This window comes from Neodiprion lecontei, chromosome 2, assembly GCF_021901455.1.
Source record: "Neodiprion lecontei isolate iyNeoLeco1 chromosome 2, iyNeoLeco1.1, whole genome shotgun sequence".
Taxonomy (NCBI): domain Eukaryota; kingdom Metazoa; phylum Arthropoda; class Insecta; order Hymenoptera; family Diprionidae; genus Neodiprion; species Neodiprion lecontei.
The window spans coordinates 28,489,953-28,505,928 of NC_060261.1; the positions used below are offsets into that span (position 1 = coordinate 28,489,953).

The 15,976-nt window shown below is 39.3% G+C and overlaps 2 protein-coding genes across 2 annotated transcripts in view; one reads left to right on the forward strand and one right to left on the reverse strand.

Annotated features, from left to right (window-relative positions):
* LOC107218773 (kelch-like protein diablo) overlaps nt 1–15,976 on the forward strand; it is a 137,134-nt gene that overhangs the window by 37,576 nt on the left and 83,582 nt on the right. The window lies entirely within an intron of this gene.
* Nucleotides 1–15,976, reverse strand: part of LOC107218772 (protein odd-skipped-related 1) — a 31,437-nt gene that overhangs the window by 9,591 nt on the left and 5,870 nt on the right. The window contains exons 3-5 of the mRNA XM_015656770.2: nt 14,933–15,193; nt 13,441–13,667; nt 10,918–11,068 (exon numbers count right to left, since the gene is read on the reverse strand). Coding sequence (XP_015512256.2) covers nt 10,918–11,068; nt 13,441–13,667; nt 14,933–15,193 — 639 coding nt within the window. The remainder of the gene's footprint in view (nt 1–10,917; nt 11,069–13,440; nt 13,668–14,932; nt 15,194–15,976) is intronic.

Sequence of the window (15,976 nt, forward strand, 5' to 3'; positions counted from 1 at the left end):
CAACTTGTTCTCATGACGAACATGACTTTTTAAAGAAAATTTATCGCTGCAGTATCGAACGTCGTGAGATATTGAAACGGTTCTGTTCCGCGTTTTATTTACATTTACCCTCGATGGCGCATGTATAGGTAACTTGAAGTTTAAAATATTAAAATCGTACTTCAAGAGTGATTCGATCGATGGAGGTTGCTGTGTTCTTGGGTCGCTGACACCTTGGACTTTCCCGCACAGATGTTAGTCCTGACATTGCGCCGATGTTTTTTCACTCCGACAATCGTCGGCTATGCCTAATTGCACGTTTCGCTCTTTCACGACTTTGGAAAATCAATCCCTGAGCGAACCGTCACTTCTTCGGCTACGTCGTCGGGCTAATGGTCACCGCCTGGGTAAAATTGTGCGAAAGCAGGGGTAATTTTGCCTTTAGCCGACCATTACCCGGTGGAAAAACTACTCAGAAATTCTTTGTTCACACATTTCTACACAAAATGCCCAGAGCAGGTACCTTGGTAAATTATAAAAAATTTCACCAAATTTTCTAGATCGTGGTAAAAAATGAAGATAGTTAAGGACTCCACCGGAAAAAAAAAATTTCTCCCAGCGCAATCAGATTGACACTGAGTTTAAAATTCCAACACATCGAATACACGACAGAAATTACCCGCAACGTTTTTTCAACCGTGAATCGTACGCCCCGCGTTACCAGAGATACAATTCGATAACGCGCTCGTCTACCCCTATGAATCACAGGTGGACATCGACCAACGACGGGTAGACGGATAGACGACAAAATGACCGACATACCCTTATCTCTTTCCCGTCTCTGCGTTATATCGTCGACGCTCAACCCGCACGCGACGATCAGGACAAAGTGTCGCGTTTCAAAGATGAACACCACCTGTCCTCTATCGGTTACGTTCTCCCATTCTCCTGCTGGGATTTAACAATCTACCAGACCCGGTTGATGAGACTAAATATTAAATTTTGCTTCGAAAATTATACACGTTTCTACGTTTGGATGGCATGTTTTTTTTTTTTTTTTTTCCTTTTTGCCCACCTTATCGGAAGAAGTTATGCGTATAGTATGCATAAAACGTTCGATTTTAATACGGATAATTTTATTCCAATAGATCGTGTTTGTTTGGTAAGCGAAGGGATGAAAACTGGATCAAAATTGTTCAAATCGCAAAATTGTAACTGTCTCTCACCCCGTCTTTGGTTTCACGTTTATTACCTGCAGCTAATGAAAAAAAAAAAAAAAAAACAACAACAAAAAAAACACCAAGTTGCAAAGGGAACTGCAGGTACGTAGCTTTCTCGCACGTTCGATCATGGAATATTTAAACATTTACACCCTCTTCGACTGGGGTGGATAAGTTTTATGCGTTACCTCCTTTCGTACAGAGCATTACTAATGAAACGAGGAAAAAAATGATCGGAACGACGGCGGAAGACGAGGCAAGGAAAAGGATGGTTTTTCTTAAATCGTTCGCCTGTTTTCTCAGTGCCGATCTCATCCGAGCAGGAATTAAATCGAAGCGATGGGAGTTAGCAGATTTATATTTTTTCCAACGAACAAGAACTTGGTAATGGTGTATCTTACGAATTTTTTAACACAGAACCCAAATCTGACCGAATAATTTTCGGCATGGTTAATTTTTGTACAAGGTAAGTTTCGTACCGCGCGAAACCGCGAAATTATCTTTTTGACGGAAAGCGCATCCGGAATTTTCATTCATTCAAGGATGGTTTCGATTCTAAAAAGAAACGCGTAGAAAATATTTGATAGTTGTTTTGAAATTATACAAGAGCCGCGAAGGAAAACATGGTTGATATTTTTTTTTCTGACATACAACGCGATTTACTGTGAGAAAAAAAAAAAATAAACGTGCCGAGGAATTTTCTCAGTCAGTTGAGAATTTCGGGTACGAAAATCTGATAATTTCATCTCATTGTCTCGCACGACATTTGCTTGGAATCTTGTGTTTTCAACAGGTGAAAATAAATTCCTCTGCTCGCGATTAATAATTCGCGTGTTTCGAATTTCTTTACCGCTGCGGATTAACCTCAACGATAATATTTCATTTCTTTCACTCTTTCTTGTACACTACAAAACATGTTCGCTAGTTTTACAAATTTCTCGGTTTTGAGGAAAAATTGTCACTAGTTTTTCCAATCACGAGAATCACAGGTTCTCAAAAACTTGTTTATCTTTAGCAAAAACTAATGAAGTTTGTCGATGTGAAGAAGACAAAAAAAAAAAACCAAGAAAATCGAAGACGAGCGTCGCCTCACCGTTGGAATTGGTCCGGAATGCCCCATACGTCCATGCACCGTTGCGCAAGTAATTTTCTTCGCATCGGGACACGTGCCTCGGCACGTGGCAAACGGACGCCGGCCGGAAGCTCACTTAGGCTCTCCCCAAACACTCGTTTCCCACAAGCTCGTCTATCCTTCCGGTTTCACGACTGTTTTACGACTCTATAATGACTCGTGGCCAGGAGCGATTAAATCGACGCTCTGTTTAATGGCACTGGACGTGTATACCTGTACATTCGCATGCATGTAAAGCAGCGGCGTAATTACACATGTAACGGTCCTCCTCCTCCTCCTCCTCCTCCTCCTCCTCCCCCTCCCCCCGGCCGCGGTTAGTTTTCTCGCAAAATTCCGACGGAAGTTCAATTTTCTCATACGATGATATCGTGCGTTGGAATTTAGCATCACACTGAGAAAAATTAATTTACTTTACAGGTTTACTCTACTTTTTTAGTTAAACAAGGTTTTAGCGTTAATTTATTGTTGCACAAGCATTAAATTTTCGCAACAGTTGCAGGAAAATGTAGCAACAGCGATCGTAATGAGAAAGAATAGTAACGGATACTAGACTTTCAGGTAACAGGTAGAGAACTAATTTTCATTTTGTACCTGGAACGATATTTTTCCATTATGGTAAAAAGTGAAAATAGTTAGAGACTGAGCGGTAAACGGAAATAAAAATTTCTCTCTCAGTGCAGAAATCAGAAAGTCAGATTATTCGATCACGTTCTATATGCGAAAAAAACATTCAGTATATAGTGATGTTAACACTCACGAAGAAACGACACAGTAACAATTACAAATAAAATTCTGAACGTTTCGATTCGTTGTCATCTTCGTTGAGTTCTCCTACGTAAATGCGAAATGAGCGATATGTACGCGTATCGATGGTAATTTTGTTCACGAACAATGTCGTCATTCGCGTTCATAAAATCGTAATTCTGTTGAAGATGTAAAAAAATAATGAGCTCTGTTCTTGCTTCGATTTTACGCGAGAGCGAAGGTTTCTGTATCGGTTCTCCGCCCTCTTGAAAATTTATCAGTCGGGTTGACGGCAATCCGTCCGCACAATTTACCGCAACGCTCGGTATAAGATAAATACATGAATGAGAGAAAAAAGAAAAAAAAAAAAAAAAAACAACAAATACGCATATATCTTTGTTTTTACGTACGATTTACAGGGATAATTTATAGGGTAGAAAATGGATCTGGCAGAAAGTTTCTCGCAAATTGCAGCTAATGACCGTTTCGCGGTGCATTATTTAACCGGCTTGCAGAGAGCTACGGGATAGCTCAATCTATGGGGTGAACTTGTCTCGGACTCTTCTTTTTCCCCCATTGTTTCCCTAGCTGGGCTACTTGAAGAAAAAACTCTCAGAATTAGCGACTAGATTGTTTGCAGCCGTTACTTCTGATTGCGGCAATTGCGAAACGGGAGGGAAACCGCGTCGTTGTACATATTTGAAAGAATTAAAAATTTAGAAATTTTCCCCGACGACATGTTTTCTAATTACGCACGTTACGTGGTACCCACATATCAGTTCAGTGTATCCAAGAATAAAAATCCAAGACTTTTCAATTCTAAAATAAAGACAACTGTCTACACGCAGTACCCATATTTTTATGAAATGTACCGTTCAAAGCTCGTTTTTTGTTACAGAGTATTTACGTACCTGTTTAATATTTAATATAAAGTGTGAAATCAAGTTTAAAAGTTGACAAAAACATCTTTGGTCACAAAATTTCAACGCGCAGTTTCGATACGCATATTTTACACTGAGAGAAATTTTTACTTCCGGTTACAGCTCGGTCGTTAACTATTTTCATTTTTTACCATAATCGAAAAATATAGTTCCAGGTAGAAAGTGAAAATTAGTTTTCTAGCTGTTACCGGAAAGATTAGTATCCGTTACTGTTCTTTCTCATTACTGTTGATATATTTTCTTGCAACTGTTGCGAAAATTTAATGCTTGTGAAACAATAAATCGACGTTAAAGCCTTATTTAACTAAAAAGTAGATTAAACCTCACAAACTGATTTTGCGTTGCAATAACCAAAAAAGGATCGACGATAGCGCAAAATGGTTACGCGTGCCTCGTTTTTCGTAATTCCAACAATATTCAAACGATTTTTTTAACGATACCTGTTTTACTGAATTTTTCTAGTTACCATGCCAAATGAAATTCTTCTCAGTGTACATGTCCGTATGTGAATACCTCGAGCCGTGCGCATAAATTATTAATAACAATCTGTTTTAGCTGCAAGTACATCAGCGCACATGACAGAATAAACAATAATAAAAAGCTAAGACTAAAGCTGCTGAAAAAACACCGTGCACAATGATGTGTTTTATTAACCATGCGTGTAAACATACATATACATATACATACATATATGTCGTATCTTACATACATATCGTGGATAGACCCTCGTATATATGTGCGACGATTCTCAGCAGGTGGTAAGAAAAATTTTCGCATCGTATCCCGTACATATATGAATAACGAAATTGAGTGGAACATTTTGTTTTTCTCCTTTTCCTTCGGTTTTCTTTTCTTCCTTCTTTCATTCGTCGCTTCGCTTTTTTATTTTTTTTTTTTTTTATCTTCATCGAGTTTTCATTCCTTCTCATTCCGACAGATCATCTATTTTCTTACTTCAGGATTTGTAGTTTCGAAATGACAACGCCAATCTTTCTAATAACACTCTTTGTTGGCAGTATCTTTGCTCTGGACTAGTGGGGAAAAATTGATACACGTAGAGATATACCTTTGAAAGTAATTTATGATGACGGATTTTTTTTCGTTATTTTAATTTTCACCGCGATTAGCTTGGATGTGATTTTTTGCACTTTTGGCAAGGAATTTCCGTTTGCTTCAGAAGATTGCCACGAATTTTCTTACTCGTCGCTTTTTTTTTTTTTTTTTTTTGACTTTCCTCGGAATACGGGATAAAATTCTACACGGAATTCGTGTATCGCGTCCCGAATAATCGTAATACTACTGAAAAAAAAAAAAAAAAAATGCGAGCATCACACTTCAAAGGGCGAAATTTCGGTAAATCGCAGAGACATTTAACGACGGATGAAGATTAAAAGAAAAAAGAAAAAAAAAAGAAAAATAAAGAAAGAGGGAGTGAGAAGTTGTGTAAAATCCTGCAATGATTTTTTTTTCTTTTTTAAACTCTTTTCGAACGCATTCTGCGACTCGACTCGATAACGAGCTTTCCCATTACGAACTAATCAAACCAACACGATGTGAAAACAATAATAACTGACATTCGTTGAATACACAAGTACTCGGTACAAGCCTCATCGTATCTGTGTGTAAGTGCAAAATGTTCTTAAAGACCTCTACAACGATTTTCCCATAATAGATGCGTTTTCGAATTAGTTTTCCCCCAGATAGGCAAATTAATAGTTAACTAATCGCTTTCCACCAGCGACGATGGCCGTGCCCGTGTATAAAAGCCGGGGTTATAAGTGTAAATCAAGCCTTGTCCGCAAGTTCCCCCCCGCCCCCCGTTTACCACGTTTTCCCCCTTCTTCGTCGCCCTCCATCACCCCTCCCCCCTCTTAATATCATCGGCGCTTTTTGCCTTGTGAAAGTTTCCCATGAATTATTCCTGTGGGACAAAGTCCAGACCTTCTCGCATATATATCCTCATGCGTTATAGGTATATATATATAGATATACGTGTGATGTGTATACATTATACTTGTGTGTATCGCTTTATACTTGGTTCATGTTTCATCAATTCCTAATTAACATCGCATGATGTTCAAGTAGTGTAACACGTATGTGCAATGTTCGCAACGGTATGCCTGACTAGTTTTTTTTTTTTTTTTTTTTTCTTCCCCCAACTACAAATCCTTCCAAGGTATGGAATTTTTAGCTCAAATATGTGCCTAAAGTACCGTGTGCCTATTTTTCGTTTAAATAATCGTACAGTTTTAAGACTTGGGTTGAAAGGTTCTGGATTTTGGAAGGATTTTTTTCTACGGCAAAGACTAAACTTTGAAGTAAACCTTGCGCAAGGAAAAAACATATTTCGTTATACAAAACAGTCTACTGACTACATTGCGATAATAACCACGAAATTTTATAAAAATGAATCATGTCATGTCAACTGAACGACATTCAAATTAAGAATTCGGATCACTTTTTTTAAAACCATATTAACGGGTAAATCACACTGTTTATAGTCAATGTACAGCAGGATCTGACGGTAGGATCAATTTTTGGAATAAAATACAATCTTTTGATACGAAGCGAATATTTTGGCGAAATAAAAACTGGCCGAAGCCACGTATATACGTATATATAGTATTGTAATATCGAACATCTACCTGCAGTTTCTTTGTCTTACGATCAGAAATTGACTGAACAAACATTATTTTTAGTCAAATTTTATACACTCAACTCCTTTCAACGGATCGTCGTACCTTCTAGCCGGTGATCATCTTTACTTGTTTTTTTAACTTGTATTCTTTTATTTCTCATGAAAACGCATATTTCCAAAAGAACCGATTGGTCCCAAGGTTAAAATTACTTTGACGGTCATCCAGAAATTTAAACAATTTGTTTTTTTTTCTTAATATTTGCGACTCATTTTTGTGATTATTACGGTTTCACCCCAGGTACTTACGACGGCATGTAAATCATACTGCGCCGCGACAAGATGGCAAGGGTTTGGTAAGATAAGAGAGAAGAAAAGAGGCGGTGCGAAGGGAGGATCACTCGAATCGGCGCAATTTTATTTCCGAGCCCCGAATTACGCGATACATCCTCTCCGCACGAACAATCGCCTCGGCATTACCCAATCCATGGCATATTGATGAGGAGAAAATATCTAACCGCGTCTAGGCGGTACCTTGATCTTTATACCATGGTTGATTTAGGCCGAAATTACATGTAGTTATACCACCGACTGTAGCCACGTGACAGGTATGCCTGCGGGAAGTTATTCAGCTATAGGGAGGTTCATTTTATTTCTGACAACTATGTATACCATAATTCATAACGTACGAATCAGTGAATTGAACTGCGGCGAAAATTCTTACAAGTCATTGTTATATACAGTTGATGTAAATTGAATCGACTATATTCATCGGTGAACTCAGTGAATTGGTGATAAATGCCTGATGACTGAAAACATCTGTATGATAAAAATTAACTAGGTTAATTTATTTTTACTCACTCCGCGGTTAGTAACAAGAAAACAGTTTATCTTCAAGCGCTTGCGCGAGTAATAAGGCAGCCGATTTTTTTTTTTTTTTTTGTTGTTCCCATACCAACAATCATAAAAAATCTTTGACAGTGATTTTTTGACGTTGGACTTTTAAAGTCGGATAGGCAAGTTTGCGGGAACGTTGAAAAAGGTGAAGACCTTCGATTTCCGACCTCGATTTTTTTCCTCCAAGAGTTTGTTCTGTAAAAACAACTGGTAAAACATAGTCTCTGTCAATCTGCCAGATCTAAAAATCGGTTCTTCATTTTCCTCGATTCTGTGCTATTTCCTGTCACACGAATACGTCAAGTACGATTTTCCTAGGTTTCAACAATGTAATAAAATTGTCGGTTGAAGTTGCACATCAATTTCGGCTGAACACTTCCATTGAATAATGTACGAACTCATATATGTCAAATTACATTGTCTCGTTTGAGGTTTTTTGTTTTTTTTTTCTTTTTTTTTTCAACACGCATCGTGTTCATATCCGACACTCACTCATACACGTACAGCGAATTTCTGCAGCGTATCGTGTACGGTAATGTCAATCAAGACAACGAGGACAGTGAAGTGTGTATAATAATATTGGCACGATACACCGCGGCTAAACCAGCATTGAGGAACGGGATCGCGATGCAAAACTGAGCAGACGATAATAAAATGAAAAAAAATAAAAAAATGTGTTAACAATTCCGAAGAAAATAACAGGTCTGATTTACTCTTGGGAGTATGAATATATAGCTTTATTATACCTCCGCGCCTCTTGGACTAGGCTTACATGTGTACGCATCTACACCGGTATGCGACATACGCACATGTAACGTGCAGACGATCCACGATCGTTTTCTTTACACTAGGGATTTCTGGTGCGAAAACATTTTTTCTACCAGTCTGAACCTGCAGTTACCGGTATGTTTACGGGGTGCTGAAAAAAAGGTGGATACACCTGGATAGCACGAAAACGAAGTAACTTAGAGGTAAACTGATAATAGATTCCCGAATAATTTTTCCCTGGGAATCCAATGGTAATATTAGTTTTTGGACCAGATGGGCCCAGGGGGGGGCCTTATGAGGCCCAACTTTGAAATTTCAAAAGGAAACCCCAATTTTTTCGTTCGAATTTGGATTCAGCGAGAAATTTTAAGTCAGAATACTTATTAACCATCGCCGGGGTCATTCGGGAATCTATTATCAGTTTATCTCTAAGTTACTTCGTTTTCGGGCTATCTAGGTGTATCCTCCTTTTTTCAACACCCTGTACAACGTGTGAATATATAAAACGTATCTTAACGAAATAACTACATTTTTGCAACACCTGCATGGAAAGTCCATTTTTATGCACCATTTACAAGCACCGAAAGTAGTCTTTTATACACATGTGCGGGAAAAACTTTCGCGCACTGCTAGGGGTGTGAGAAAAAAACCTTCGCACATTGCCGGCGGTATAAGATAAACCTTCGCGCATTGCTAGCGGTGTGCGAAAAAGACGGGCGCACTTTTATCCACAGTTGCGCATTTCGCAAACAGCTGCACTAGCGCCACCGATGGAATAGTTTGTCACTCTTTGCCGTGCTCGACATCGTCACTGAACAGACATCGTGCCGTGGTTTCGTGTAAAAATAATCGTGCACGTCGGACTTTCCATTACAGGTGTAGCAAAAAATAGAGTTCGATACTAGTGCGAAACTTGGCAATGCCTATCTCGCGTGAATGCGCCACACTTGCCCTTCAACTCGTCTCCGGGCTCGTGCTGCGCCTTCACGCTTGTGCGGGCATTGCCACCTTCGCGCACTAGTATCGAAAAACACTATTGTTTCACTGCACTGAAATTTTTAATTCCGGTTACCGCTCAGTCCTTGACTATTTTCATTTTTTACCACAATCGAAAAATATAGTTCTAGGTAGAAAATGAAAATTAGTTTTCTAGTATCCGTTACTATTCTTTTTCGTTACGATCACTGTTGCTATACTTTCATTTAACTGTTAGGAAAATTTAATGCTTGTGCAACAATAAATTGACGCTAAAGCCTTATTTAACTAAAAAAGTAGAGTAAACCGACAACAGCGTACAATGGTTACGTGTACCTCGTTTTTCGTAATTCCAACAATATTCAAACAGTTTTTTTAATGATACCTGATTTACTCAATTTTTCTAGTTACTGTAAGAAATGAATTTTTCTCAGTGTGGCACTGTTTTAGTGCCAGTAATTTGAATGTAACAATTGAAAATTCATATAAAATCATAAATTCAGATTTCCAATCCGGATGAATGTAACAGTTTCTTTTGAAAGTGTTTCCTAACGAAAAAAAAAAATTCGAACTCTTTTTAAACGAGTTTTGATCTTCGTTAGGTTTCAGAAAATCAAAAATTCTTCGTCGCGAAACTGTTTAACGAACGCAATTATTAGGAAGGGATTAAAAAACAACTTCAGTTCTCTTTCATCGAAACGAAAGACCAGACGCTGAACGTTGATTTATAGTTTTTACATTAGTTCAGGCAGCCGCCGGCAGATGGATAGACGGATGCGTAGACTTCTCGCACTAAGAATAGGTTAGAAACGAATTTAGTACGAGACTCGCGTCGCTACGGATTACTTTCAAGACACACGTCTCAATTGTCGGCATTAGTGGGACAATTGCTACATTAACCTCACTTGCCTACGAAGTGTACGAAAGGGTAGTTTATTGTTGTCAAGTGCACTGCGACTGTCACGAAGCCAATTGAGAATACGTATATACTATGCAAATAGTGAGAATTTTGTTGTGTAGCAATTTCGTCAGCCCTTTTCATATTGATGATACCACGATTGTCGTAATTTCTACAGCAAACTACACCACTAGCCTTTTCACATTCTCTGAACAGTGAATTCAGTGACTGCGTGACAACGATTTCCCTCTTTCAAAGAATCGCCCTCTGTGAGGAAAAGTAACTTGTAGGTGTACCAATTATTGACCTATTTTGGTTCTATCTGTTTGATCCTTACAATTAGTTCTAAAATTACCAGGAAATAAATTTTTGGTGTCTTAACCCTCCAGAAATTGGTCGTCGTCGTCGATAAATTCACAATTTGTGCCGTGAACTTATAATTTTGCAAAATAAAAGGGTCAATACCGGTTAATCCATACTTTTGAAGCGATGGCACAATGACTTTCCGATTCGATGTAATTTTTTTTCTCATCACAATTCTTTACGCATTCTGTATTCCTGTATTCGCAGGTATACATATAACGGTCTCTCTCTTTCTCTCTCTTTCTCTCTCCCCCGCTCTGCGTTGTACTAACTTGATTAAATACACGTCAGAAATTCTCGGATAATTCGATGTCGTTTAAATCAGAATAGAATATACTTTATGCGAGAAAAGGATTGAAACTCACCGGTATGGATGTAGGTGTGTTTCTTCATGTCTGATTTCTGATGAAACCTCTTGCCGCAATACTGGCACGGATACGGCCGCGTGTCCGAATGGATCAGTAGATGCGTACTCAGCGTGCTGGACCGCTTGAAAGCTTTTCCGCACTGCTTGCACTGGGAACAAAGTACAGAAAATGGGTGATCAAAACTCACAGTCACTTTGGTAACTTGCATCGGGTCTAAAGTACGACAAAACTCCGAAGTTGGCTACTTTGCGACGTCCATCGTGTTTCAAATTCGGTACTTCCAGACTTTTTAAACGAATATCGGAACCCTTCAGAAGGCAACAAATGTAACGAAATGAAACGTACGGTGTGCAAAATGTGGACAAAAGTTGGCGAGACGCGAGACGCCACATGAGAGAACGTTTTACCGAGGTGTGCACAATAAGAACGAGTCATTGTAAACGTGCTCGATGTTTGCTGAAGTTAATCGATTATCATGAATCATTATAGCTCGGTGAGTTGTTTCCTATTTTTTATCGCATTATCATCGGACCATCATATTCGTACATACACGCGATTCCAGGAAAAGGAATACAAGAAGCATTACGTCCGAGTCTCTGCGTTCTCGTACACAGTGTTGAAGTTAGACGTTGGCGATTGTGAGCACAGGTGCATCGCGAAGGTTTTTGCTCTCTCATTGGTTGTAGCTTGCGAGCATGCGCAGAACAAAGGCGACGACGGCGAGTCGCTGGCGGCTCGATTTTTCTCACCGATTATCGGATCGCTGTTCGAACTAGTAATTCTACGATATGTATAAACGTTTTTCGTACGCGTTGTGCGATGTTTGATATTCATCCGATCCACGTTTACGCGTATCGAATCAGCGGGTTTTAAATTCCCGCGCCGTTCAGACGCCTCCGGTCGATAGCGTGAAAGTTTAAATAAGAAAATAATGCGGGGAGCGCGTCGCTATTAGCGTTCCTTTTTCAATGCCGTTGAATAAGAATGGGAATTGCAAGGAAGTTGTCGATTCATACGGGGAACTGAGGTGTACGAAGATGCCGAGACACCGAGGTGCGGAGTCCGCGTCTCATTCATACCGAGCTGAACGCACATACTTCCGGTTGCATCAGAGACAAAGACCTGGAAACGAGCTCACGCCGTTAAGATACTAATAAGCCTGCAATTTCAAACCGGGAGTTACATCTCTACCTATTTCCGATCTACCGTCGAGTGTTTTGCCGATTTAGCCTCGGTTATTTGATCGATTTTTACAAAATTATGAAATAAAACATTTTATATTGTGGCTATGGTGAAATTCGACGATTTGATTTTAGTGGCAGCCGGATATACTGGTATTCGTTTTTATAATCGTATCAAACCTGTAAATTTCTCTGATTTTAATCAGAATACAAAGAACTCAAATAACGTCTTCGTACGGTATAAAATATCTCGATTTCACTGCAAGAGATCGCATCAATTTTCAAACAATTTAGCCCATGAGAGCAAAAAAATTGAAAACCGTTTGAGAACCACCTTAAAATTCAATTGTTTGTAACAACCAATATCATATTGCTTGAAAAAAATAAAATAAAAATGCCAAGTGATTATTTTCTGGTTCTCTACTTTGTAGACACATCTATAATAATCGATTTTTTTTTTCAATGTTCAGTCCCAAATCTGCTTCGAATAAAATTTCCAAACCCGTTACTTTTGGAAATAATTGTTTGTTTAAGACACGTTGCGCGAAATTGTTCACGTACTTTGCATCTAGGAAATACGGAAAAGAATAAACATAGTCCATAAATTACCTATTGTGGTACTTGCAACGTGTATGTATACGTGTGGTGAGAAAAGCAGTAGAGCAATCAGTGACACGTCTGACAGGATATTCCGGGTTGACAAATTATCCGACTAATGGTCACCTTGGCCAGCTTTTCGAATTATATAATTACCACGGCATGTTTCGGGCTGATGTATCGCACTGTTAAGTGACACATGATGTTGCGTTGGCGTTAAAAGGTTCGTTCAAATGCTGGAACGCTTCGAAAAGCTTCGAACCGCAACTTTGTATACATACCGCGGTTTTGCCAAAGGGTAAAAATTTCTCGCCCCATTAACTTCGTTTCGCTCTACAGATGACAAGGAATTGTCCTTAACTATTTTCATTTTTTACCACAATCGAAAAATGTAGTTCTAGGTAGAAAATGAAAATTAGTCTGGTATCCGTTACCATTCTTTCTCATTACGATCGCTGTTGCTATATTTTCTTGCAACTGTTGCGAAAATTTAATGCTTGTGCGACAATAAATTAACGTTAAAGTCTTGTTCAACTAAAAAAGTAGAACAAACCTCAAAAACTGATTTTGCGTTGCAATTACCGAAAAAGGATCGACGATAGAGCAAAATGGTTCGACGTAGCTCGTTTTTTTGTAGTTCCAACAATATTCAAACAGTTTTTTTTAACGATACCTGTTTAACTAAATTTTTCTCAATGCGAAACACGCATGAATTGACTCCGAGTCGGAACTTAAAACTTACCTGGAAAGTTCTCTCCGAGGAAGAGGGTGGCGTCAGTGGTGAATAATGTACGAGCCTCGATACGGCTGGGGTTGAGGCGATCGGGGGACTCCAGGACGACGGAGGCCGCGTTTCCTTCGCTTCTCGTTCACAGACCGAGCCTGGCGACCATATCTCGCTCTTGCGTAAACTGTGGCTCGGCGAACTGTCGCCTGGCTTTGTGCTCAGATTGAGAGGCGCCTCTTCCTCTGTAAAATAAAACCGACACACGCACACACCTGTAAATATCGAATATGCAGTCACCGTAGCCGTGGCGAAAGCTAGGACGAGATGTTTCTAAAATTGTCCGATAAGTACGACAACAAACTAGTCCAGGTTGGGCTTCCCTGAGATTTTTTAGATCGGTTAACCATAACGAAACAAGTACGAGGTATTTGACCAAAAGCCCCTTCATGTGACTCGGAAGGACACGGAACGATTATTTTTCATGAAAATGATTGGGTCCACGCGTTGGTACTCCGAATAGTGTCTGAAAATATTATTCCGAAAGCCTTGAAGCTTCAGGCCTGGCGGTTAGTGTCGACGCATTTTCAGTGCTAGAAAAATACTGGTTTTTCCATATCCTTATCAGTTTAGAGCAACGGTTCTTCCAGCTGTCCTTGGCGGGTTTGCTATCTGCTTGCAGCAATACTTGCACTCATAGCGCATTAGTGACGCATGCATAAGGAGCACCGATTAACCTGCACTTGATGCAGTATTACGTAAATTATACACGAACGGCTGATAACAACCGTTCGATATACCGCTATTTATTAATTAGTCGCGTCTTATCACCGTCAAACACAGTCCAAGAGCGTAACAAAAAATGCGGGACGATGTTTTTCGCTGATGATATGGGGCAAGGGGGGGGGGGGGGGGCAAATACTAAAATTTTGTGAACGTAAATAAGTTAAATTTTCCTTTTTTTTTGTAGTTGCAAACAACGTAAATAGTGTCAATTTTCAATTTCCAGTAAAAAAAAAAAAATTTTATTCCTTTTTTTGTAGTTTTTCGCAAAAAGTATACAAATGTTTTGTTTTTTTTAGCTTTTAATGGTGTAAAATGATGCTGGATGTCATTTTTGACCATTTACGAAATTTTTGGGGTACCCCATTTTGCCCCCCCCCCCCCCCTTCCCCTATACTATACGACTGAAAATAACCACCCGTAGGATGGACGCACGATGTATGGTCACTCTACCATTTGTGGTGTTTCTTTATAGAATTCCGTAATTTATTCATTTGACTTTTGTCTTCTTCGATTACTCGATTCGTAACTAAATTCTGACTTTGAATAATTTTTGTACACAAGTTGCTTCGCCTTGGTACTAGAGGTTCAGCTATTCATTGTTAGACAACTGTAATGCTTATGCAGTAGACTGGATCAAACGATCACCGTAAACGGTACCAAGGTGATAAAAATAGTGCATCTACCTTACGTGTAATATGTTTATGGGAAGGTAATCGAGACTCACCGGCACTCCGGGCCTTCTCGGGTGTGTAACCACGATGCGTTACCGGGGAACTGGCCCTCGCTGGACTCAAAGGTTCAGCGGGATGTAGCTGGGCCCCGGTAGGCGTCGCGTTTTGATGATGGCCCGGTATTCTGGAGGGCAGTAGAGAATGGGGCAGCAGAAGACCTGCGGCGTGATGGGCCCACCAAGGCAAGGCCCCAACCGCACCCCCAGCGACGCTCCCGCTGGCATAGCCCCCGTAAACGAGACCGCACCGCATTTCTGCAAATTTGACAAAAAGATACGATGTGTTCATAGGAGGGAAAGAAATTTTACGAAAATGAAAAGCAGGACTCGGCAAGCGGACGGATTTACACGTAGACATCGACGCGTGTTGTTAGACGCGAATAAATATGAAAATCAATAATCAAAATGCATATCAAGTGTGTGTAATTCACAAAAATGGCATAAGGTTCGATGAATGTGTTTCTAAAGCTCGTCAGACGAAACTGGAGTTTCGTTCGAATCAAGTCGAGTTTTCCATTCTAGCCCGCCGTGTTGAATCCGCTGTTTCGAATTTCGAAGATCCGATAACAAATTCGGATTCACCGACCTCCAAAATCACCAAACTAAAACCTGCATGTAGTTTTTTGTAACTTTCTTCGGAATAGTGGTGCAAAAACGAGCAAGACGTGAATATATGTGGCAAATTGGTTAAAAAGGTGACAAACAACACGTAATGATTCATGAAACCAGCTCGATATGTACACTGTTAAAAATGATTGTGAATTTACTACACATTTACCGTACAAAAGAGGTGTAAATTTACAAATTCGGTGTAGCAACGTAAATTACTATGCATTTTTTTTTTTTTTTTTTTGAAATTTACAATGAAAATTTTCAATTTTACTAAAATTTATAGGAAAAAGTAAAAAAAAAAAAAGGCAAAAAAGTAATTTGATCTCAATAAATTTTGTAGTAAATTTATTGTGTTCGTAAATTGAACACACAGTAAATGTACGGTGAACTCACTGTTCCGTATCCGTATAAAACTTGTAATACAGT